The 25,791-nt window shown below is 38.2% G+C and overlaps 2 protein-coding genes across 7 annotated transcripts in view; one reads left to right on the top strand and one right to left on the bottom strand.

Moving 5' to 3' along the window:
* Positions 1–24: 24 nt before the first annotated feature.
* si:ch211-10a23.2 (Galectin-related protein A-like) lies at positions 25–5,808 on the bottom strand. Its single transcript, XM_042500744.1, has 4 exons — positions 5,608–5,808; positions 5,221–5,306; positions 2,701–2,881; positions 25–1,600 (listed from the first exon to the last, which is right to left on the bottom strand). Exons 1-4 carry the CDS (start codon positions 5,806–5,808, stop codon positions 1,457–1,459), a joined length of 612 nt encoding a protein of 203 aa, XP_042356678.1. The 3' UTR covers positions 25–1,456.
* Positions 5,809–7,602: 1,794 nt separating this feature from the next.
* Positions 7,603–25,791, top strand: part of zfyve26 (zinc finger, FYVE domain containing 26) — a 39,268-nt gene continuing 21,079 nt past the window's right edge. For 2 of the 6 annotated variants that reach the window (XM_042500582.1, XM_042500578.1), the window contains exons 1-21: positions 7,603–7,689; positions 9,539–9,826; positions 9,998–10,073; positions 10,988–11,074; positions 11,223–11,372; positions 11,734–12,073; positions 13,961–14,085; positions 14,289–14,453; positions 14,537–14,625; positions 14,727–14,878; positions 15,212–15,421; positions 16,055–16,645; positions 17,191–17,355; positions 17,807–17,958; positions 18,438–18,681; positions 18,994–19,257; positions 19,440–19,559; positions 20,163–20,333; positions 21,373–21,606; positions 22,403–22,508; positions 23,914–24,770. In XM_042500582.1, coding sequence (XP_042356516.1) covers positions 9,630–9,826; positions 9,998–10,073; positions 10,988–11,074; positions 11,223–11,372; positions 11,734–12,073; positions 13,961–14,085; positions 14,289–14,453; positions 14,537–14,625; positions 14,727–14,878; positions 15,212–15,421; positions 16,055–16,645; positions 17,191–17,355; positions 17,807–17,958; positions 18,438–18,681; positions 18,994–19,257; positions 19,440–19,559; positions 20,163–20,333; positions 21,373–21,606; positions 22,403–22,508; positions 23,914–24,770 — 4,495 coding nt within the window. In that variant the 5' untranslated portion in view covers positions 7,603–7,689; positions 9,539–9,629. Of the gene's footprint in view, positions 7,690–9,538; positions 9,827–9,997; positions 10,074–10,987; positions 11,075–11,219; positions 11,373–11,733; positions 12,074–13,960; positions 14,086–14,288; positions 14,454–14,536; positions 14,626–14,726; positions 14,879–15,211; positions 15,422–16,054; positions 16,646–17,190; positions 17,356–17,806; positions 17,959–18,437; positions 18,682–18,993; positions 19,258–19,439; positions 19,560–20,162; positions 20,334–21,372; positions 21,607–22,402; positions 22,509–23,913; positions 24,771–25,791 lie in introns of all 6 variants that reach the window. The other 4 variants (XM_042500577.1, XM_042500576.1, XM_042500581.1 and 1 more) reach the window with 3 other exon arrangements.

The raw sequence follows: 25,791 nt of genomic DNA, 5'->3' as shown, positions 1-25,791 counted from the left end.
TTAATTTGCAGGTGAAGGTTTTCCTTAAAATAATATTTAGTTATATAGTAAGACTGTAATATGTAATAATGAATTACCCAGCGGTTCCAAACCTTTATGGCTTGATTTCTTTAAAAGAAAAAAAAACATGGCCAAACTTTTTAAGGAAAATATGCCTTCCAAACTTCTAAACATTCATGCCATTCAACAACATGCCTTCTAAACATAATTTTCTAAATCGAAAACATTTTTTGCAATTTGTGCAGCGTTTCTTGCCAAGTTGTTCATTGTGTTTGTTTTTTTTCCCCAAATTTGCCAATTTGCACAGGATTCAAAGGTTCAATGTAGCTCAAAAAAAGTGACAAAAATACAGGTTTCAAATGGTTAACTTGGTGAACGCTGCAGAAACCTTGAGCGAAATATTTTATACAGCTTTTTGATAAAGGATCAGACACCTAGAGGAAGTACAAGTAGAGACAAGAAAATCCTCGGGTGGTGTTTCTTGCAATCATCAAGTCTGATTTGAGGCCGGCGGCTTCCAGAAATCACAGACAGGCACTCCCACTCAGCAAGCTGAGTCGAGCCTTTATCTGAGTGACTCAGGCTGAGCTGGTGTTGGTTTACAGGCTCTTTCCAGTGAAATCATTAGTGATACAATACCTCAGTGTTATTTGATCCTACTGTAGCATTGGTTTTGGGAGTGAATCTCCACAGCATTAGTCGACCACAAGGCGGACAACAACACAAACATAACAACAAAAGTGATTTATTGCAGTGAAGTAAAGCCAATATGAAACATTCACATAATAAAAAGTGCTCAGGGGGAAGAGAAAAGTACACAACTCAGTGGGCAAAGCTGATATCAATAAACAGAAAGTATGAGCTAACCTAAAATCCCTCCAGCTGTTTTAGTCTGAAGGCAAACTGAGAGGAATGATCACTGGCATGCACTAATGTCGGCTAACTCGTTTTACATTATTACACCTGTTACAGTACTTAGTCGGCCACAGAATGACAATCAGCTGATTTCAGAAACATTCATCTTCATGCAGGCGCTCGTAAACGTAAGTGCTTTCAAAGGTTAACCCCCAGAGAAATCAAAGACAAAAAACGTCTGAGATTTTTTGTTAACGCACAAAAGACGGATGCGGCACTCCTTCTGACGGCAGTGACACATCACGTTTGTGCAAAGGGAAAATGTTATAGCTTTTCGACCACATTTGCTTTCATTTTGAATCACATTCCTCAGTTGATTTTAGACATTTAAATAATGACTGTTACATTCAGTCATTATCTTCAAGTCCCCAAACAGGTAATCTAGTGAAGGCACTTTGTCTTTACACGTGATTACGAGGCAGGTTTTACTTTGTTTTTCCCCATCTTGAGGTTAATCATTCACTCAAAAAGTAGCTCTATTCTAACTATTGTACACTGTTCCCAGAACATCCTCATGTTGTTGGTCTACGAGACGCTGCTGCTAGGCCACCTTGGTGAGCTGTAGGTCTCCAAAGACTCGTAAGGCAGTGAGGGAGGCGAGCCGCGAGAGCCGGTGGGTGAATCCACATAGAGGCTGTCCGTCCACCAAGATACGAAACTGCTGGTGCTCACAAACGATCTCCATCTAACAGACAGAGGAGATAAAGGAGAGGCTCAGTCAGTTATATTTGAAGGTGCATATATTAGCCTAAAATGTAAACAAAGTGCACAGTCCCATTTAGTAGAAGAGTATGCAGAATGATGGGTATAAAATATTTAGTGGTGGAAGAAGTACTCAGATCTTTTACTTAATCCCTTGAAACCTGGATCGATATCATTTTTCCTGTGTTGCATTTAAAAAGCTTTCACAAGCTATTTGACCTTTTGCGACCTAAGCAAATTGGTTTGATTTTTCTTTCGAAAAGGTGGAAAAATGCAATGACCAACTGGGCAAGAAATCTCCCACAAACTGAAAATAAATCAGTAAAAGTTAACAAGAAAATTAGCAATGTATTAGTTTTTGAAAATAGGGGAGAATAAGGAAATTTAAAAAAGGGAAAAATGTCCTGAAAACTACATACATTTTTTAATATATAATTATGCTACAGAAAAAATATGATAAAATAGCCTATAAAAAATAAATAATTTTTTTTCTTATTCATTTTGATTTTCATGCTTGTTTTTGTTTTTCACTTTTTTTGGTCTTATTTTCAGTTGATTTTCTTGAAACTTAAAAAAAGCTCATTTTTGGGCCACATCTGGTTAGGTAACTAATTGCCTTTTCCTCATGCTTTTGAAACAATCAAATCAATTTGCTCAGGTTTTAAAGGGTAAAAGTAGCAATAATACAGTGTAACATACTCACAATTAAAAGTTCTGCAATCAAAATCTTACTCAAGAAAACGTACACAAGTACCAGCATCAAAATATACTTTAAGTATCAAAAGTAAAAGTAATCATTATGCAGAATGTCCCATTTCAGAATTACTGTATAAATTACTGCATTATAATTACTGATGCATTAATGTTTTCATCACTTTAATATTACAGCTGGTAAAAAATGAAGAGCTGCCATTAACTGCGCTATGGCTGGGGAGTTTGTATATTGTATATGTATATGTATACGTGTGTGTGTGTGTGTGTGTGTGTGTGTGTGTGTGTGTGTGTGTGTGTGCATATATATATGTTTGACAAAGAAATCAAACCAATTTTCAGTATACAGTATATTAGGTAAAGTAAAAGTACCTTGAAGGATTCTCCAGCTGCAAAAGGAAAGAAGGAGAGAGTAGTTTCAGGTCTTCCCCACTTCCCAGCCAGGCGGGCGTTGCGTTGGACGGCTTTATCCATGAAGCTCACCTTCAACTGAAGTCCCACGTCCCCCTCTGTTTCCTCCTCCTGAGGTGTACTCGACAGAATCACCTCCATGCTGCTCAGACACACATGCGACATCAGGGACAGACAAAAAGTTTACAAAGAAAATACTGACACAGCGGACTTAACTAAGTACATTTACCACTTAAATCTAAGGTATTTAACTTGAGCGTTTTTGTCTCATGACACTTTATACTAGTATTCTGATACACTTTTTTGACAGCTATTTTACTTTACAAATTCAGATTTTTGCACACAAAACATGTTAAAAGGTATTTCATGATTCTAGCTTTTCAAATGTGAAGATTTGCTACATTTTTTTGTTTTAATTTTGAGGTGAGGACTGTTGGTTAGACAAACAAAAGCATTGTTGTTGTAGCACCTTTGGGCTCTGGCTCATTGTGACAGTGGCCTATTTATCACAGTTTTCTTAATTTTAACAAACCAAACAATCAGTTCATTGGAGAAATAAGATGTCATGATAAAAATCATCATTTGTTACAGTCCGATATCTTGGTTTTTTTTTTAAATTGAGCACCATCTCAACCAACTACAAGAGTAAAATCCTACTTCTACAGATACATAAGTAATAATGATAATAATAATCTAATGATATAGTATATAATAATATAACAATCACTTTAATGAGCACTTTTACTTAGTACTTTTAATATATTTTGCCCATTATACTTACATATTTTTTTAATCATAGTTTAACAGACTACTCTCACAGGGTGGTATTAAAGTAAAAGATCTAAATACTTCCTCTGCCACTGCTGACATATAAGTTTTCTGTCTGTCTGCTGTCATTATCTTCTTCTGATGAATTAGACAAGGTTAAGAATCTCTGTACATTCTTTGGAGAACAGTGACATCTTCTGGTTTTTATTACAACTGTACTGTAATGAGGCATTTAATGAAAACAACTGAAAAACGAATTGATTTTTGATAATGAGTTTGAACACACTGCAAAACTGGGAAATATGTAGAAGGCACATTGGCCTATTCCTGCTGGAGAATTTCTCATACAAAACATTTATATCCAACTCCCAGTAAAGAAAAGTACAATTACTGTTCTATATAGTTTTGAGGTATAGGCTACCAGTTTAATCCAGTGTTTCAGTTTTGTATTATGTTATATGTCTACTGCTTTGCATAGGAATACTGAGGATGCACTGCTATACAAAACTATCCAAAATTATATATTTAAATGTAGGTTATCCTAAACCAGCTATATCTAGGTATTACTCACATGTCAATGCATTAATACAACACTAACAGGAGCCATTCTGCATAATTTATACTTTTACTTTTAACACTTTAAGTACATTATGTTGCTGTCACTCCTGCACTTTTACTCAAGTAACAGTTTGAGTCCAGGAATTTTACATACAAAGAAATATTATTACAATGTAGAATTACTAGTTTTATTTACAGTAAGTAAATGATTTGAATTTATTTATTTTTATAAAGTGATCACACAAGGTTATCTTATTAGAAATAAAACCCATATGCACCCAACAAACTCAAAATTATTATTTTTTTAAAATGAGAACAAAAAAGGGAAATAGATCATGTAAATGAATGAGAAAAAAAATCTATCTAAAAAAAGCAACCCCCAAAACTCAAAATTATTAAATATTACAGATGGAAAAGACATCAAAATATCAAAATAGTTGGCAATTAATTCTCTGTTAATCCACTGACACAGAAAAATACTGGTACAAGTAAAAGTCCTGATTTGAAATTATACTCAAGTAAAAGAAAGTTAGTATTATTAGGAAAATGTACTAAAGTAAGCAATTAAAAGGAAAAGTATCCAATGCAAAATATTTTTTTTTAATAAATAAACACATATAGCCTACCAAAAAAACAGCTCAAAATTATTTTTTTAAAAAGTAAGAAGAAAAGAAAATCACTCCAAAAACTCTAAATTACTGAAAAGCTCCGTCATGTTGCATTCAGTTGCCTATTTAAGGAAAGAGTAAAGTTCTGATTCACATTTTATTTTTGCACAGTGTGTTTTCTTTTGTGCAGCCAAATTATCATCTTCTGGACTTTAATTTACGACTGAAATAAGCAGCTGATGTTATCAACCAAAGAAATTCCGGCGTGACTGTACAGATTTCATGGGATTTTGCAGCTCTCCCACGCGCATTCACATACTGACCTATAATTAGGAAACGCGCTGGCATTACAGAGATATTTTCCCAAAACGGGGACTTTCTGGGTGGTTGGCACATGCACAAAAACACAGACAACAGCTGTCTGTGCGCTTCAAAAATCCTTTTTTGGACATTTTTTTCACTCACTTAAATTGGCTGCCACGTCATGTGCGCAACAGTATATCAGTAATGTTTAAAACGCGAAGTGAAAACAGGTGTATGTACTTACTTCTTGGGTTTTTTGTTAATAATTCCCATAACAACCAGCTTCATTGAAGGCCGCAGCCCACCCTTTATCTCTCCGGTGTACTCCCCCTGTGAAACAATAGAGATGTTTAGATGAGCGCTCTCACAGGATGAGGCCTATACCGCTAAACACACTCAGTTTATTATTGCATTGTTGTCCTTTATCATGCAGCGCTGAGGTCTCAATCTTGCGCTCAGCTGCAGCTTCTGGCCCCGATGGGAACAATAGCTTTATTGATCCGCATCCTAAACAATCAGTGACTCAGCTGGACAAACTGTATTCCGTTCAGTAAGACATGCAGGAGTCATAATTTTGCAGAATCCATGCAATGCATGCCATAAAGCCGACAAAGTGCGCGCAGCTACATACATTTTCTTTCTTGTCCTTTTCTTCCATTCCACTCAGGGCGTGATGCGGTGTGGAGGTTTGGAGCCGGTGATGCCAACTGAGCACTGACTGACTCTGCCTCCAGCTGGCAAACCCCGCCTGCACCACGTTGTCATAGAGACAGGCTCCCAATTTGGTGGTAGTGATGGTGGGAGACAGGCAGAGAGGGAGACAGAGGGGCATACATTACGAGATGAATAGACACATGTAAGCTCAGCGCCAGTGATAAAAGAAGTATCCAGATCCTTTACTTAAGTAAACGTAGCAGCTAATAGCCTATAACCACCCTGTGAAAATACTCAAATAAAAGTGAATACAAGTGAGTTTCAAAGTAAGAATAAAAAACCCTCAAAAATATTAAAATCAATGACGACAAAAAAATATTTTTTTTAACAAAAAAAAAACATAAAAAAAACTCCCCAAAAATTATTTAATAATTATTTCATATTAAAAAAAAGACTTGTTTATCAACAAACTCAAATTTATTAAAATAAATGACAAAAAACACAACACCCCACTTAAATTACTTTAAAAAGAAGAATAAACAGCAACTCAAAATCATATAAAACCCCAAATTATATGTATTTGTATAAACTGTTTGGTTAATAGATTTATAACAAAACATCGTATCTGATAAACTCTTGTTATGTTATGATGCAAAAACCTTATTCTGTAAAGTAACTAAAGCGGAATGATGTGAAATTATTGATTTATCCTTGGTTGCATCCCTCACAGTGTTTTTAATGCTGCTCTGTCGCTGGTTTCAGTGTGCAGTGACTCTGTTTCACATTTCTATGTAAGGACACTGTGTGCTGCTTCCCTTTAAAGCCGCAACCTTTAACCTGATGCTGCCTTCACTTATCACTGTTCTGCTCGTTCAACTGGGAACTCACTATTACTCCACAAAGTACGATATGATCCTTTCTTTAGATCAGGGGTGTAGCAACAAATTATATATTTTACAGTGTCTTATAGTTGAGTGTCAAAAGTGTATGTTACCTTGAAATTTGTGTCTTGTGTTATTATTGTGTGTGGTTTTTTTTAATGTAACTGTATGTTGTAATCTTTTTTTTTACCATCTTTATTAAAAGCCTAACTAGAGACAGGGGTTTGAAATTAGCAATAGCTATAATATCTTTATGTTTTGGAGGACATGGTCTTGTTTCTTAACACTAATACAGGCTCTCACTCCACTGACGATGTTCTCTAACTTAAAGCTAAAGTGCTTTAAATCACCCCTAATATTTGTTTTGTACTGAATTAAACCACCTCTTTCATTCTATTTCTAAGATTTTAAAAAAAGCAATTAAGACCTCTCAAGTAATTGGTAAATTTAGATCTAATTAAAACAAATAGGCTGTATATATTTTGATTTATTTCTCCCTTGTACAATGTAATGTTATCTGGATTGTTCTTTTCTTTCTGTTGTGTCAGATTGTGTGTCAATGTTTTTCATTTTTGTTTTATTGTTTTCCTTTTATTTTTTCTTGTATGCACAGTATATTTTAAATTGTTTCAGATGTAAGACTAAAATGCTAATTTGTATGTTATTTTTAAATATACCTTACTCGTGTGCAATGTACAGTTTATCTTGAAAAATGTTATTAATAATAATAATGATAATAATAATAATAATAATCTCTATAAGTGAAACATTTACTACACCTTTTTGGAACAGGCTAAAGTTGTACTACGTTAATTTGCATTGTCCCTATCAAATACTCTATATAAATAAAATAAACAAAGCCTGTTTTATTTAACACCCTACAGATACAGATCAACCTAACAAGTTAAATAATGCTCAAATGTTTTGCAGTAGTTTGCCAGGTTGTTCATTTATGTGCCTTCCTGTTTTAATTTCAACATTTCCGACAGCACGCGAAGGCGAAAACAACGCCCCCCTCGTGCCAACCTTTGACCAACCAGCGGCGGAGAATCAGCTGATTTTGTCACGTGACCTCCGTTAACATGCGCCTAGCCTCCTAGCATAACAGGTTGGTAGAAAGCAGCAGCCAGTAGTGTAAATAGTCCCCAGTTTCGGGGGGAAACAACACAAAGAAATGAGTAAGTAACTTTACTGAATATTTGCTAACCTGTAAATAATTTATGTGTTTGCTCGCCGGCTGTTACGGAAGTTAGCTAACTTAATGTTTCAGCTAAAGCCAGTCAGCAAGATTTTAGCTAATGCTAACGCTAAGTAGTGACAGAAAGGGACCTGTCAAATGTGAGAAAAGACAAACATTAAATGCGGGAACATTAACGTTTTAAATGCGTATTTTTAAGTCGTTTTTAATCTCGCTGACTGAGTACAGAAGCTCATTGTTTTCATTTCTGTCTGAACTTGCGTGGTTTGTTTGTTCAGACAATTAAAGGTGCAGATGAGATGGGAAATAAATTATGTAAACATTTACAATTATGAAACAGATATTGCCTCTGGGTGTCGTGGTGTGCCACTGAAATGTTCACGAATTGTAGCTTTTTTAAGTAAATAAAATGTATTATTTTTGGTAATCGTGCAACAAATTTGCAGAGCAAACTTATAACAGATAATGAAAGTAAAAAGCGTCTGAATTTAAATAAATTTTTCTGAGTGTTTTACATGTTATTAATTATACTACAAACCATTTAAGTCGTGTCAATGTAAACAAAGCCATTGCAATACTGTTGATGAAGGAAATAAAAAAAACTTAATTATAGAATTGATTGTTCACTCATGAGGAAGCGGAAAGTATGAGGAAATAAAACAAATGCCATTTTTGTACTTCCAAAGAAAGTTACATGAGCTGTTAGCAAAGCTGTTGGTCAAGAACCAACTAACTCATTGTCTAATTAATAAATAAATACATTTATGTAAGTAAAATAATAAATAAATAAATGCTCCTAAAGCATTAAATAATTAAACTAATTACTAATTACTAATTAAAACAGCACTAACCGTGTAAATGGTAAACAATAAATTACTACCTGCAAGTATCCAAAAGTTGTTTAAGATGAGAGAGAATCAATATGATTTGAGAGGAGTATAAACATTTAAGACAGACAGAAAAGGTGAGGACTAATTTTAAAAAGTAAATAGAATAAATTTAAATAAAAACAAAACCATTGCATTTCTGTTAAACTGAATTTCTATAAAAATAAGTTGTTGCTCCCGCCTGCAGCTTTTGTTATGTTTCAAGTAATTATTTTTTGTAGTGGTTTTATTTACTTTAAACCTGAATTATTTTGTGATTATTTGCATGCAGAAATTATATATAGAAGTTTTTTTAGTAATTGTACAAATATTGACCTTTCAATCATCATATTACATATCTGTGTGTTTCAAATAACATTTCTTTGTTTGCTCTTATTGTTCTATTTTTGTTTTCATTGCTTTGTTATAATTTTTTGTTTTTATTTTCTTCATGCGACATCCATTTACATTTAAATTATACATAGCAACTTAATTAGGTAAAAAATAACTATTCATAGTTTGACAAACAAACCTAAAAATTTTAAATCATAGCAGTGTGTGCTTTCACATAGAGGTGTCTTAAAAAATAAATATATAAGTAAATAAATGAAAGAAAAACACATTAAAAGAAGCAGATGTTGATTTAGATCAAATTCACAATTAAATCAGTAATTGTAATCTAAAGTTGATAATTGCAGGAGCTAGTAGATTTAATAACCTGACTGTCTTTACATGAAGTTTTGCCAGATTTTCCTCCATTAAGTAGACTTTCAATAACCTCTTTTTCCGTTCATGGTGGGTGAGTGGCAGTAGTTTGAGCCAATATAATTTTGTTTTGTTTTTTTTGCATTATTGCCTGTTTAACTTCCATGTCTATATGTATTACACTATGGCCACTACGTTCCTGCTCTTTCTATAGACGAGAATGAGATAAAACTAGACGGCTTTTTCTTTCTGTTTGAGGTGAAAAAAGCTCAAGCGTCATCCTCGGCTGTACGAAAGTAAAGGTGCGTGTCCAGTTGTGACGACTGAGCAGAGGAGTGTCACAGTGAAAATGGCCATGCATCCCTTCGGCTGTGAGGCTGAGACCTCCCTTCGGGACCTGTTTGAGTACTTCAAGAGGTGTCTGCAGCATGGAGAGTGGGAGCTGGCCAATGCGTGTGTGCCACAGCTGGTTAACTCAACAGGAGGACTTTCAGAAAAGCTACGAGACATAATAAAAGCTATAGTGTGCCATCCTTACAGTTTAAAGTGAGTCCCAAAGCTGCATGTTCACAGACATTATGTTTTTTTCTTGTGTGTGAAAATGTGAATTATTAGATAAATAAAATATAATGCAGTGGTCTGCAGAAATTCTCATCCCAAAACCAAACCCTGATATTTGTGAACTTAATATTCAACGACTGTGTGTTTATTTTGCAGATGGCAGTCTGTGGGCAGTCCACACAAACTGGCTTGGTTTTGGCTTCAGGTTTTGGAGAAATGGACAGAAGAGCAGGTAACACTATGAAGAGCGATTACAGCTCTCTATTTGTACTTTACTCACTCTGAAGCAGCATGTCCACTCACACCATCCTCAAGCTGTGGACAGTGTTCACTTACAAACGACAGTAGAGTCTCTTTTGGAACCAGAACAGAGTGCCTTAGTTGTCGTTTCACATTTTACAATAAAATTTGTTGTGCAGCTCCTGAAATGGTACACGGACATTCCACAAATGCACGTGCGCTCACACACCCACACACAAAAATGTAAGATAAAAAAAGTAATAGAAAAAGAAGTGGCATATCAAAAGCTAATATTTGTACATTTTGCCAAATACTATTGCACCATATAAAGATATTGTTGCACACTATATGCAGTTATTAGACATTTCCTCATTTCCAAAAAAGCATTCCAGTTGTCAGTCCTGTGGCATGGAGTTTTGTTATGATCTTTGTGTCGAGTTGGTGGGGAGACAGTGTTTAGGGATGGCTCAGGGGCAAAAGCTGTTTTTGAGCCTGGAGTTGTGTGTTTTTAATCATTTGTAGCGCCTTTCAGATGTTGATGAGTGTGAGTTGCATCCGTCAGTGCTGCTGGCTCTGTGGACGCAGCGTGATCTAAAGACGTCTTTCAGTGAGGGCAGGGAAGTTTGTGAAGTCTGTGACTTTCTGGAGAAATCTTCATTTTTTTCCTAAGTCTATTACTAGTTCTTTGAGGGATTTTTTATGATCAGTGATAATTTGTTTTCCTTGCACCATCCTGCCAGTTTTCAGACTTCATCTCTGCAGGCTGTCTTGTACCCATTTGAGATCAGTCACGCTACTGTTGTGTCATCTGCAAACACAATCTGTCTTGTGTTGTAAAACGAGTTAAAAAGGCAACAGAATCATCATCAACAGTGTGATATAACTCTTGTTTACTGTCCTCTTCAGATTTCTCCCAACGTCAGAAGAGAGCTGGAGTTCCTGCTGCTCCTGGAAGAGCTGGGCTCAGAGAGCATACCAGAGACTGTTCTCAAGGTTTTTATTGTTTTACAACTGTCTACTTTTGATTATGAGGCAGTAAAAACTAGATAAGAAAGTGTTTCACCTTTAATTATATTAGGACACAATGTTATGTACACACAAGTGTATTATTTGTAGACTGAGATAAATTATCTTTCAGCAGGAGTTGCATCAGGCCTTTTTGGACACGCAGTTGGAGCAAAAGGCCTTAGAGGGTTCAAGAACAACAGACGCTGCTGTTGATTCGTGCCTGCGAACCTTATTGGAGAAAAAGAAGCCGAGACTGGCCCAGTCGTTAGCACATTTCTTGCAGGTAGGTCAAAAAAAAAAATAGAACTATAAAGCAACACAAAGTGATTAAAACTATATCAAGTACAAAACAAAAATGTAAATGGTATGCCCTCATGTCAAAATGCCCAATTTCACAGCAGAAATAAACATTTTTACAGTCTGGTACAAAATAGTTTTGGTCCCATAGCTAATTTCCCCATTCATGACAACTGCATTGGAGGCATTATGTTTTCGGGTTGCCGTCCGTACATCCATCCCTTTCTTGTGAACACAATATCTCAACAACTGAGCTGATTACATTTTGTTGATCATAGGTCAGAGTTCAGTTACATTTGGCTCATTTTAAAGCACCAGCTTTTCCTTATTTCCCCCAACTCTTACAGGACCAGTCATGCCCAGAGGACCAAACTCTGCAGCACACGTTCATCCAACACCTGATGAAGGAACTTGGAAAACCGGAGAGGAGGCCGGAGAAGGTGGAGGAGTGGGTGGAGGAGGTATATGCCGTGTTGTCTGTGATGCCATGGGGCTGCCGTAGAAGCGACGGGCAGCTGGATGCGCTGTGTGAGGCGCTCTGGGCGGCCAGAGACGGGCCCCTGAAAGAGGAGAGGATCCTGAGCTCGCTGCTCCGCCCTCGCTGTGACGCTCTCGTCTCTGTTTACTGCTCCACTGCGCTGAGACTTCAGAGGGACCAGCTGTTAAGGAGCGCACCGGATACACAAGGTAGTCTGAGTGTATTTAAGAAAGTTTGCTCTCATATTAAACTGGTTGTGGTGCTGCGTAAACCTCTCTCTCCTTTGAAATTCATCTCGAAATGTTAAGCATAATTTTTTGTTGATAATTCCCTTTGGATAATCAGGATTGCTGTAAAACACAGATTACATTATGAACTTGTGATGTGGCCCTTTAAGCTAACTTCATGTCAATCAGTGTGACCAGACTGCTTTGTGAAACAGTAGGTTCCTAAAAATCAGTTCCTCCTCTGAGCTGCCTTAACGGTCAGGTTGATATTTTCTATAGTACACATACCGATAAGATATTAATAAACTGAGGCTTAGCTATCAGTTTTAAAGAGCAAACACTGCCATCACCTCTTTTCCTCTTTTAATCGCACTTCTGCTTCTGTGGCTGCAAACGCTCAGCAGTTTTTACCCAGTGACACGAGAACTTTTACATGTGACATTTTTTGCTTCTCTGCAGTTTTGTTTGTGTCTGCATAGATTTTGGTTCATATTCTAAAGATCTGTAAGCAGATTTAGAGTTCATATTTGCTGTTAATGTGGTATCATACCAGTAGTGATGATTAATGGATGGTTTATGTTTAAGCTTATACTTTATACAATAGTGATGGCACTGATTCTTATTAAGCTCTGTGAATTTTATTTATTTGATTAGACAATCAAAAGACGGGCGGTGATAAAAAAGATGTGAAAGTCAAAGTGAAAAGTACAGAGAAAATATAACATAGAACAATGTTTAAAAGCTGCACTATAGTAATTAAACAAAAGTATTTGTAATTTGTGATCCAGATGAAGACAGCATATAAACAGTTCCTAATTTTTCAGAACATATTGCACGTGTTAAAACGTTTAATAAGTATGTCCCTGTTGGCAGCTTTATTCTTGCAGATGGCGGTGTTCATTGAACCGTCCGTGGTATTCCCACCCTTGCAGCCTCCACCTTGTTATGTTGTTGAGCTTCCCGCTCGTGTTGCTTGGAGCTCAAGTGCTTATTGGTTCCTCCTGGTTTCACCCCACAGCCAAAAAGCTTAATTTGCTTTCCCATTGTCTCTAGAAGAGCTGCCTGTGTGCACGCAAGAAACTGCACCAATGCACATGCAACACTGTCTGGTTCTGGTTCTGTTGGTAACACAAATATATATTTTTTTACAAATGCAGTAAATATTAAAAATGAATTCATTTTTGGGTGCACATTTAGCTGTTTGCTGTACCTATTTTTTTGTTAAAAAGTGGTTGCCACTGATGCTAACAAAAGACCACGAACTGATTGCCAATTTTTCAGCTGTGGGTAAACATTACTTTTTTAGCCCTGCAAGCCTGGGAATTTAAAAAAAAACAACAACAAAAATCCCAAAACAAAACAATAAGACACACAATGTTGGACAATGGTTTACAAGGTTACAGCTTTCATTTATTTGTCGTTTTACAGCACAAGTTTGTGCAATGAAATGTAAACTGAAACATCAGCTAAGAAGCAGCAGAAACCTGGGCAGGTCTGATACACCTCTAAGCAAATATGTGTCCTTATATAACGAAATGAGGGCGTGGCAGTATGCTGATTGCAAATAGTGGACACATGCCTGTCAATTTAGAATGATGCTGAAGCACTAACATTTACACAGTGGTAAGAATCAAATCAGCTGATGTGCACGTGACATGAATCCAATGGTAAATTTGCATGTGCATTATTTTGTGTGCAAAGTAAGAACATTTCTACACTCATATTAGTGAATGAAGCCCAATACGAGAGAGAAGAAGAGGGTTTTTTTCTGCTGTAATGTTGTCAACGGGGAGTTTGTTCCACCATCGAGGACCCAGAAAAGCAAACGTATCAGCTTGTTTTTACTGTTTTCATATTTTCTCTTCATAGCAGACCTTCCTGAAGCAGAGAAACTGGCCCTCAGTTTATGTTGCCACAAAGATCGTCCATCCATTTGGAAGACCATTTACTTTGAGTGCCTTAGCAGTGGAAAACACTTCCTTGAGCAGGTCTTGGTGAGTAAACCGTTGGAAATATTACTCTGTTTCTGTAACCAGATTTAAATACCCACAAGAAGTAATACACATTCTTCTCTCAGTCAAATCATGACTCTGTATTTTTCATAATTACTTCCGGATTTTGACAGTAAAGTTAAGTTGGTTAGCAAACCACGTGTGATGAAATTCAATAATGTAATAAGATTGGTTCCTTCCTGTAGGTTACTGCACTTGACCTGATTAAACACGAGGAGTTTACTCTGCTCAAAGATTTACTGAAGTTGGAGTTCCAGCCTTTGTCTCGGTTGCTGTTGCTGCTGGGATGGACTCAGTGTCGCAGTCTGAGCTCGGCTCAAACGCTGCTCAGCATCCTTCATCAGGAGCAGGTCAGAGCTGAAATCATACAGTGCTCCAGAAATCTGCATGTACCTCTTCAGCTGCTGATACAATCTTTACCTTCTTTTTTTAGGGACCAGCCAGCGACTCTGTTCTGCAAGAGTTTGCCAATCTTTTGTCCTCTCAGCTTGGAATACTTGAATGGTGCAAAAACAACAATCCGTAAGCATTTTTTTTCTTTAGGAAGTTTGATTCTCATTTAACTCTGTCTAAATCATGATTGATTTTTAATATTGACTTCATTTGTGATTGTTTCTGTGCAGAGGGATTTCCATGGAGGCATTGCTGGCACAGCTTCACACTCTGGACAATCACTCTGCCCTCTATATCCTGCATTCTCTGACTCCTCTGGCTCAGTTTGAGGAGCGCAAGATACTGGATTTGCTGCAGCAACTGCCAAATTCACCAGTAACAGGTCAGCATCAGGGAATGCTCAGGGAACGCTACTCGTTGGCAGAAGTGCTTTAAATATTTTAACGAATATGCATGTGTTTAGGAGGTACTGAGCATATAACTGGATAAATGAGACTTAGATTATACTGTACCAGATGTGAGAGAGTTTGCAAACTGATATTGACTTTTTTGAATTCTTTGTTCATCATTGAGGCATGTGAGAAAAACAGGTAACACATAGTATAATATTATGAATAACTGATAAAAAAAAAATAGTCATTTTGAAAGCGTTGTATTGCTTTAAATTCATTTTTGGGTTAATTGCAAAGACAATGAATGTTTCTTTTCCCTGCAGAAGACGCTGAAGCCGTCAGTGATCTTGGTTCTGGTGTGCAGAAGAACACAGTTTTGTTCCAGGGCTTCTGTGCCATGAAGTATGCCATCTACGCTCTGTGTGTAAATGCACATAAGTATTCAAATTGCACCAACTGTGAGTCCATGCAGCAACAGCAGCAGCTGTCTGAAGCAGAAACTGACCAAAATCAAACCTCAACTTCCTCAGAAGGTATGAAGGCTGAGTTTGTTTTCTTCAGAGAAGATGTAGTTTGATGACAGATAATATAAAAGCTTCCTGTCTGCTCATTTTTACTGATTCTAATCTCAAATGCAAAAAAGTATGGGTAAACAGTTAAAATCTGCAGTTATTTATAGGTAATTTGTTTGGTTATATTGGTTGTTTCTTATCTATTTATGAATATTTTTTATATTATTATATATGTTATTATATTTTTTATTTATTGCTTGCTTTCCTTTCTTTGTTTATTTTTTAGTATCAGCTGCAAAGGGATCTTAGTACCTCATTTCGTTAAATCCTGCCACTGACTTTATCAAAAACAGTGTAGAGTACAATTAGAGTGCATGTCGGCCATGTATGTAATTGCTTGTATAGATACTATGGAAATAAAATTTGTATTAAAAAAAAGTTATTAAAATAACTTTTTCAACTAAGTTGACAATAAAATATGATGCCAAGAAAAAACATTGGGAAAAACAAATTTTCAAAGACATTCCTATGTTTCTAAACTTTTAATTATCTTTTGATAGCTGAGACCTTTTTTTGAGTTATTGTTTGCAGGTCACACATCTGTCATTTTCATCAACGGCAGCACCTACACACATGTTTGTTTGTGTTTTCCAGGTTGCCATTTGCTGTTCCAGCACTACCTGTCAGAGTGTCAGCTCTATCTGGAGGCCGTGCCCGCCATGTTTCGCCTGGAGCTCCTGGAGAACATCTTCTCTCTTCTTTTCCTATCCACTGCGGACTTTACTCAGCAGATCCAAAAAGACTCAAACGCCAATCACTCAGAATGTTTATCAGATACAAGAAACACAAGCATAGAATTGGGAACCAAAGCAAAGACAGATGAGACTGAGTACAGCAGAAAAGAGAACCAGAAGCTGCGTTTAAGTTCACCGATAGCAGAGCTCCGCAGTCACCTGGAGTTGGGACACTTTATCCAGGGCTGCAGGGGGTTTCTTGCCGACGTGACGGCCATGGAGGGTTTTCTGAAGCTGCTGAAGGAAGGATTGGAGGGCATGTGTGTGGTGGGCCAGCAGGAGGGACAGGAGGCAGGAAGAGCGCTGCCTCGAGAGGCCGAGGCGGCAAAGAGCCTCGGCTGCTCAGTGACGGCCGAGACGTTCGGGGCTCGCCTGCAGAGGTTGTCTAAACGCACTGCAGAGGCTCACTGGAGGCTGCAGATCATCTCCAGCAATCAGGGTAGCGAAAGTGGTGAGGTTGACAAGATGTGTCTTCAGCGTTTACTTTTAGTTTGTTTTTGTTTTTTAATGTACCTTTCTGCATGCATAACTGGTGATTGGTGAACTAATTCTTTTGACAAAATCAGTGTCTTCTAGCTGATACCAAAGAGTTGATTTAAAATATAGCCTCATGTTCTTCGTGACACTTCGGTATAGTACATGCACATTTGACAACTACTGCTGCCTGATCCATGAAATTTCTCTTACCAGTCATCAGATAAAATATTCATTTAATCTAGGCAGGCTATGTCACCTCAATACGATGTTACTGAGATGTTACCGAGCAATGTTGGACAATGGTTACAATTTGTTGAGAGGAAAGTAGCAGAATTACCAGTTACATCCGCAGCCTGCTGCATTCGTGTGGTATCGGAATAATCTGAAAAATGAGTTCCAGATCATATTTCGTGGCTTATTTGATCCGCTTCCTTTACTTTTTGTTATTAACGTGTCTTGTGTTTGCATTAGGGGACGTTGAGCTTTGATATAATTGTGGCATTCATTCTTGAAATGCAGGTTCAGAAAGTCCCGTCCAGATGTCAGCGGTTAGCTGTCCTGTAACTTCTCTGGGACGCAACAAAAACTCGAGCCTGAGGAGGAGGAAGAGACCAGGGAGACATGCCACAGAGAGACAAACCTCCATGGAGAGACACAATGGAGAAGTCAGCACAAGTGCATCAGGTAAGAGATAAACAAGAGCTTGTGCTTTGATAGATTTGGTCAGTTGAAACCACATAGTTATATTTAAAAAAATTGCTTTCCATCAATCAAATTTTATCTTGCTAAATGAACTGGACATTGTAACTTATTTTACCATTAATTAGGTGAAAATTGCAGTTGTAAGAAACTATGTGAGTAATAGTTTACTTATGTTACTTTTTGCTTGCATCTTCCTTGAGAAAAGATGTAGACAAAGCGTTTTTATTTATAAAGCACATTTCATGCAAAGACGTGTATTAAAAGTGCTGATTGATATTAAAGATACTTTTTTGTTAGCAGTGAATTCCCATCTTAAATGAAGTCTGAATCTGGATTTTTGTCCATCAGGAGAATTCAAAGTTGTTTCTGAAGATGTTTATGATTTTTTGTTAAATTAAAATGGTTAAATGGATGGTTCTTTATCCTTTGTTAGATGGGGGAGGAGCAGCAGCAGCAGGTTGTGTGGAATTGGATGTTTGTCCATGCGGAGGTTCTCACAGCTGGCTTGTCCCCGCCATGTTGTCCCCTCCAGAGTCTCTGCTCATGTCCTGCATCCGCAGAGGGAACTTCATGGAGGCTCATCAGGTCTGTGTGGCCAGCTGGACTATGTGTTTTTATAATAATAATTATAATAACTTTATTTATATAGCAGCTTTAAAAACAGAGTTTAGAAAATGCTTTGATAAACAAAGCAAAGCCAGAATGGGATACATAGACGGCGATACAACAATGGGAAGCCAAACAGCCCAATTGAACGCAAGCGAGATGAAGGGTAGAGTTAGGATAAAATTAAAACCAGAGGACAAGTAATGCAAGATGCAAAATGTCCATATCATAAAAAGAAATGGACCTAAAACAACCAAAGCAATAAAAGCAATAAAATTGAAATTAGAAGGAATAAAATAAAGAAAAAGAAAGAAAATTAAGCTTTTTTTTTTAGATTTTAATACTTTCAGTACTATTACTGTTACTACTACTAATATCACTAACACGTCTACCAATATCATTACTACATCTTCTCTTTATGATAAACCTTTCTGGTGTATATTTCATCTTCCCTGCAGGTTTCTCTGGTGTTTGATCTGGGGGCGTCTGCCTGCTGTGGTGAGCTGGTGTTCATGGAGCGCTACAAAGACGTCCTGGTGGAGCTGGGACGGGTGGAGCAGAAGATGGAGAGCCAGTCCATGTCTTCATCCTCATCGTCCTCGGAGGGTTTGGGGTCAGCAGCTGTGTCGGGCGCAGGGAGGACTCGGCTGGGCAGCAGCGGGCGGTCAACCCTGCAGGCCATCGGAAGTGCTGCTGCTGCAGGTTTAACATCTTTTTTTAAGACTTTGGACTTCATGTTCCTCTCAATTTATAAAAACGCTATTTAGAGGGCCTCATGCTCTTTGTCACACCGAAACTTTTTTCACCAGTGTCCGAATGTCCACTCCGCTCTCATTCTCCACCTGTGTCCGCTCTGCTCTCATTTGATTGTGGATTTTTTTTTTTTTTTTATGAAAATGCACAAATTAAATTCACCTGTACTCACGGCCACAAGAAGCTAGAAACTATTGATTTACGGGTATTGGTTGATTATTATTGTATCTGACGTGTGTTTGTGTGTGGTTTTTCTTGCAGGTGTGGCTTTCTACTCCATCTCAGACATAGCAGACCGTCTCCTCAGCACTCCCACTCACCCGATGCCCTCATTAGAGGACGGCTACTGGCTGAGCCGCTGCTCTTCAGACCCCTCTGGCCTCCTTTACACTCTGCTTGAGGAGCTCAGCCCAGCAGCCATGGCAGCCTTCGACCTGGCGTGCTGCCACTGTCAGCTCTGGAAGACGTCCCGACAGCTGCTGGACACCGCAGAGCGCAGACTCAGCAGCAGCCTGGAGGCTCGAGGTATGCCAGTTCAATTTTGGGGTCTTTTTTGTATTTTTTTTAGCACTGTTGATAATGTATCATTGAACATATTTATTCAAACATGGAGATTAAACCCAGACTTTAATGTCATATGTTTATTTTGCAGCTTTGCACAGGTTGTAATGCTGGTTTTCATATTTACTGCTTGTCTGCCTCCCCAGGAGTCAGAGTTGACCCAAAGGTTCCTCATTCTGAGGGGATCTGTGGATTTCCCATGGTATTACAGCAAATCAACAAGATCCTGAACCACTCTGCCACTAATAAGAGCTCTGTCAAACCAGGTGAATAAAAATACTCAAACACATAAATCAGGGGAATAAGAAAATGTCTATCTACATGAATATTAACCCTTTGAAACCTGAGCAATTTGGCTTGTCTACTTTCAAAACATGGGAAGAAGGCAAAAGGGAATTTAAAAATAAATAACCCAAAATAAGTAAAAAGTACAAGAAAATTACATGAAAAATAGCTAATAAATGAGTAAATTAATAAAAAAACAAAAGAAAGTCAAATTCAAACATGGGAATTCCTTGAAAATAGTGCTTGAAAATAATTGGAATTGTGTAACATCATTTTTAACATGTAATGTCATTTTCTGTACATTTTTCCAAGCTTTTTTTAAAAATTTAATTTTCTAAATTTACTTATTGATGGCATTTGCGGGACATTTCTTGCCAAGTTGCTCGTTGCCTTTTTTTCCCCCCCATATTTTCTAAAGAAATCTAATCAATTTCCTCAGCATTCGAAGGGTTAACATGCCATATGGCCTCTCCAATTATGAGAATCCCCAGCCACATAATAACCTGCAGATGCAAAATATTTTGGATAACTGATTGTACAGATGAGTTTCTTTGTTTCTCTCTTTGATCCTCGCATGTTCACAGAAGCTGTTGGTGAAGACCAAGTGTTCGCCAGCCCGTTTGGTTGCTGCATCCAGGAGGTGCTGCTGTGTTGCCACCCAGCACTAAGCGAAGAGTGCATCGCTGCTCGGCTCAGTCTCGCTCAGCGTTTGGAGACCACCCTGCACATCCTGAGCACCGCTACAGATGGAACAGGTCTGCATGGTAACCTTGATATAACAGATGCAATAAGGTGTTTCGGACCAAACGGTTCAAGGGAGCCAAGGGCTTCTTTTTTGTTTACATTTGCACTGCCGATAGGAACGCTAAAGCGATGCACTGTAAGCCGGCACTTGGTTGGTATAAGGATATCACTTACACTTTGATGAATAAAAATCTCTGAAGTGTGAATGAATGTGAAAACCGTCACATATATGCTTCTGAAGCCTTGATTTCAATGTCGTCCCATTTCTGCATGTTTTCTTACTTTTTTTTTGTTGTTATTGCAAGCAGCACATTGGTATAGTTGTTAACACTGTCGCCTCACAGCAAGAGAGTCCCAGGTTCAAACTGGATTGGGGTGAATTTCGGACCTTGGGTGGGGGGCCCCTTCTATGCGTGTCAGCGTGGCTTCTCTCTGGGTTCTCTGGTTTCCTTCTGCAGTCCAAAGACATGCAGGTTAACTGGTGACTCTAAGTTGCCCGTAGGTGTGAATGTGGGCATGAATGTTTGTCTGTCTCTTTGTGTCAGCCCTGTGATAGTCTGGCGACCAGTGTGTACCCCGCCTCTCGCCCAATGACAGCAGAGATAGGCTCCAGCCCCCCTAAGAGGACAAGAAGTTACAAACAATGAAAGAAAGAGTGTTGCAAGCTTTTATTTGTGCTATTCTGTGTATGTTGTTTACACAACTAATTGTTCTTTAAAAATGTGCCAGACAACATGTCCTTACATCACTAATCTGAAAGGAGCTATAAATAAATAAATTCCTCCGATCCGAAAATATCTGTTTATTTTGTTTTGGTAGTCAAATTTCTAACGACAATACATTTTGAACAATACAAAAAAGCTAATCCTATCAAATCACTTATTCTTCTTGAAGCTCTGTTGTATGTTAACCAGGAATTTGTGGTGATCATTTGTAAAATCATTACATTTTGGATAACTTTATTGAAATTGATTGCAGGACTGAAGAGCTGTACAGCTTGTAGTGTTTTTAGCAAATCTTAATGTTTTATGTTACCCCTTGTTTCAACAGACGGCAGTGTGGGCAGCGCTCTTCTGGCACAGCTGGTCGAACAGGCCAGTCTTAAGCAGTCGGAGCTGGACGCTCACCCCGTGCGATCCAGCATGAAGCAGCTGCTTCGTTCTCTGGATCAGCTCTGCCCCTTCGAGCCAGACGGAGATCTTGCCAGACCAGATTATGTGCGCAGTTTCCTCGACTATGTCAACACGCTAGCATCTGTGTTGGTGCGCAGCCTTGGTTCAGAAGGTAAAATAGTGTGTTATTGAGGAGGGATGAAGTGCTGATCTTTTGGTAAAGAGCTGCTGTTGCTAGAGCAGTCAAACAAAAAGGCAAGAACAAAATGTTAACACAAACGGTCAACAAGAATAAAGCAAATAAAAGCAATAAAAGTGACAAAACAGGCAGATCTCAAAAGGCAGTTAAGGTACAAAATAAATAAAGTCTTGGAAAATATAAGAATAAAAGCAATAAAAGTCAATAAAAATTATGTTAGAAATAATACAAGAAGACAGCATCACATCAGTGGTGATAAAACAAAGATAAGAGAAATAAACATATGAATAAGAGCAAGTAAATAAGATAAGATAAGATAATCCTTCATTAGTCCCACAGTGGGGAGATTTGTGTTGTTACAGCAGCTGTGAGGTACAGGATAAAGTTTCATGTTTTAATAAATTAAAACATGAAAAGATGGTAAGAGCAGGACGTCAGAAGGATAAGAACAAGATAAATGCAGTAAGAGCAGCAAAATAAATAGAGAGAGAAATAATAAATATAAATGAATTGATAAATAAACGTGGCATCACGAATGAATTTGGAACCTGAGGATCTGAGGCTGGATCTGTGTTGGCTTATATTTTCATGTCACTTATACCTCATAATTTCAGAAATGTAATTTGGGGCAAGACCCATATGTGCTGTATGAGCTCACTTTTTATACCAAACTCTTAACTCTAAACTGTGACAATACCAGGAGCTGTCGGGGACATTTCCTCTTCTGTTTGGTTTTGCTCTCATTTTCATCTCTTGGTGTTTCTTTTAGATCAGAGCGGTGAAGTGAAGCTCGGGAATCCACTGCTGGTGTTGCTTCAAACTCCGTTTCAGCTTCTCTCCCACCTGCTGTTTGACAGACAGGTGTCTCCTGACAGGTACACACAGTTAATGTGAACAAATACCACACAAGCCTGAAAGTTTGCATGCAATGTTATTTCTCACCTGTTACTCCGGTTACCTGAACTGCAGCTAAAATGCTTCAGAGCTGATGCTCTGTTGAAAAGATCTTACAGAGTTTAATCATGAATTACACGAGAAAAACTAAAATCCAAAGCATAATAATTTATTTTTGTTGTTTCATTGTTGGAAACACTTTTCCAAAAGCTTTTCAGAAATGCTGATTGGCTCACAACTGTGCTGGTTGACAATAATAATTAAGGAAAATAAATTTGCGATTATTCTACTTGGTCCGTCTGTGACATTTTACTTCCCAAGATAGCTCAAAGGGATAGTTCATATTTTTTGAAGTAGGGTTGTATGATGTACTTATACATACTTAGCGTATGACCTACAGTTGATGTCTGTTTGCACACCCCCAGTTTGGAGAAACAGGCAGGCGTGGAGGGGGGGAAACGGCAAAATGGATTTTTGCCACCTAAAAATTCAATCGTTCAATTCAACAGTTTGAGTGTATACTATATTGAGGACATCATCACTGCTTTACCTTGCAATCAGACAGCTCTTTCCGACAAGAAACTGAAGCCGTTATAGCAAAACATCCAGACTCCACTGATAAAAACAGTGATTTTAACCTCTGACAATATGGGAGCTGGTCTGCGCCCGCCTCGATCAGTTAGTATTCTTTGTGTTATTGTGTGAATTTGTTAAATACAGACTAACCCTTTTAAGTCAAACAGTAACACAAACAAAGCAACCGATCGAGGCAGCGATCGATCAGCAGCTCCTGTGTTCTGTGAGGTAAAATCACTGTTATTGTCAGTGGAGTCTGGTGGCTTTGACGAGGACAATGTAACGGCGTGCTGACTTACATCTACTGTAGGTGATACACTGACTATGGATAAGTACTACATACAACCCCACTTCTACCTTTATTTAACCAGAGAAACCTCTTGAGATTAACCCTTTGAAATGTGTAGCATCATAATGTTTTTGTGCTGTTTTCATACACCTTTCACAATTATATTAACCTTTGAACCCCTGAGCAAAATGGTGCAATTTCTGTCAAAAACACAAGAAAATTGGCAAATTATTTTTGGCAAATTATGTTGAAAAACCAAGGGAAAAATGGATGGATTTTTTTTTTTTTACAGATTTTAAATTATGTTACAGAATTACTATCGTTTTTTAAGCACCCTTTCGGGGCCATTTCCTTGTTTGTTTGTTTTTTAACTTCCTTTTACAGACTGTACAAGATGCTATACAAAAGTCCTGCAACAGTACTTTGAAATGGCCTAGAGGAGCCAAAAAATCTAAACTACCACCTTAATGATGGTGTTAAAAAGGTGAACAAAGGTGAAATGTCCTGTTTTTTGTCTCCAGAGTGCTGTCCTTGCTGCAGCAGGAAGGTCTGCGGCTCAGCGTGCAGCAGGTGATTGTCCAGCGATGCTGTGAGACTCTGCCCGTGTGGACCTCCTGTCCAGGTGAGGACAGAGACTCCAATCATAACAAGAAAGATGACGGAGTGTTTGGTGTTGCCAGTTTGTCCGTCCTGCTCCAGCAGCACGCTCAGGAGCACATGTCGACTCTGGGCATCACAGAGCCTCAGTCTGATGCGAGCTCTGAGTCTGAGGCCTCAGAGGATGATCACTCCGCTACACCCACCAACCTCTCCACCTCGCCACCATCTCAGTCATCCTCCTCCTCCTCTTCCTCTTCCTCCTCTTCCTCAAGCTCTTTCCTCCTTACACCATCAGCCCTGTCTTTCCTAAAGTCTCGCTCCCCATTGTTGGCCACACTGGCATGTCTGAGCGCCTGCAAAGGAGAAGCTGCTCGGACACAGTCCTCTGGATGGTCTGGTTATTTTCGTAGCAGCCGTAAAGAGGTTGTCCTAGACGGGGAGCAGATTTCTCGTGAAGCTGATATCCTCCTGCAGGAGTTCCCTATTCTCCGGGCTTACCTTCACACCATGGCTGAACCGTTGCTGGGCACCATATTAAGTGAAGGCGAGGAAGGTTCTGGTGGACTTGGGGCGGTTATTTGTGGGAAACCCCTTGTCAGTCTCCTGCTGTCTGGGCCACAAGAAGAAGCTGCCCAGGCTGTGGCTGCTGAAGCCTTCCAGAAGGCTCTGTCCTCCAGAGACCTGAGCCGAGCGCTCAGTCTGCTGGAGCTGTATGGACAGGGCTGCAGCCAGGAGGGGGCGCTGAGAGACCGCCTGCTCGCCTGCGCTGCATTAGAAGGTGAGAAGTGACGCTTAGTGCATTATAACGAAAGTCAGCATATGAAATCTCATGGGATGGCTTCAGGGACACTTGTTGCACTTGTTATTATGAGATTTAATGTGAAAAATACTGTGGTGATGCTTTTTTATTGTAGAAAACAATGTGTTGACACTATTTTTACTGTTGCACAGCTACATGTACGCGCCGTATTTTACATTGATCAACAGTGAATTAGCAACAATTTCTACTAACAATCAATGTAATTTGATAAGGAAAAATACCAAACATTCAATTTATATCTGCAGATTTACTGATTTTCTGCCTTTTATACAGGGTTTCTGTAAAAAGAAAATGGTGCTGCTCCACTTGTCTTGGAAGATTTTAATGTCCTGGTTAAATGGGAGGAATTCTGGTCAAATATTATTTCTGTTTATTGAACTTAAAAACAATTGATATAATCAACGTATGTAGCTTTATTATATTTTTGATTGAAAAGTTGGCTGATTTTGCCTATATACTCCAAGTAAAATAAGTCCCACCAGTAGACTTGTATGTATAATAACACCATTTAAAAAAAAAATTAAAAATGATCACACTAGCCTAAGTTTGTTGGGGCAACATTTAAACACAAAGAATTTCCTTCAGCTTTCAGCCATAACATTCTCAGATAAAAGAAAAGAGAATAAAAACTAGTGATATTTTGAAAAAATCTGTGCCATTTTGGAATAAATTGAAGTTGGCTTTTGGACAAAACGAGCAAATGAAAAATGCTGATATCTGGGAAGTTGTGATGGGCCATTTTTTGCAATTTTCTAAAATTTTCTAGACTAAACAATCTTTACATAAAAAACACAGAGACAGAGTGGCATCACAGTTACGAAACATGAAAATAATTGCATTATAACATAAAATATTTTAACATATTAACCAAACAAAACCAGGAGGCAGCCACTGAAAGCAGTTGAGAGAGAAAGCTGCACTAAACTTGAAAAGTGTTGCAATCCAGAGCAGCTACAGGTCCAAACTCTTTGAGGTTGCT

The sequence above is a fragment of the Plectropomus leopardus genome, chromosome 14 (genome assembly GCF_008729295.1).
Source record: "Plectropomus leopardus isolate mb chromosome 14, YSFRI_Pleo_2.0, whole genome shotgun sequence".
NCBI classification, from domain to species: domain Eukaryota; kingdom Metazoa; phylum Chordata; class Actinopteri; order Perciformes; family Serranidae; genus Plectropomus; species Plectropomus leopardus.
This window is presented reverse-complemented; position numbering and strand designations above follow the sequence as displayed.

Bases quoted from the DNA above. Each gene is read 5' to 3' on its own strand.
- si:ch211-10a23.2 (XM_042500744.1), bottom strand. From the start codon at position 5,808: ATGCCCCTCTGTCTCCCTCTCTGCCTGTCTCCCACCATCACTACCACC. The intron at 5,307-5,607 runs GTATGTAGCTGC...ATTGTTTCACAG, and splicing joins AAAAGGACAAGAAAGAAAAT to GGGGAGTACACCGGAGAGAT. The intron at 2,882-5,220 runs GTAAGTACATAC...GTGTCTGAGCAG, and splicing joins ATTAACAAAAAACCCAAGAA to CATGGAGGTGATTCTGTCGA.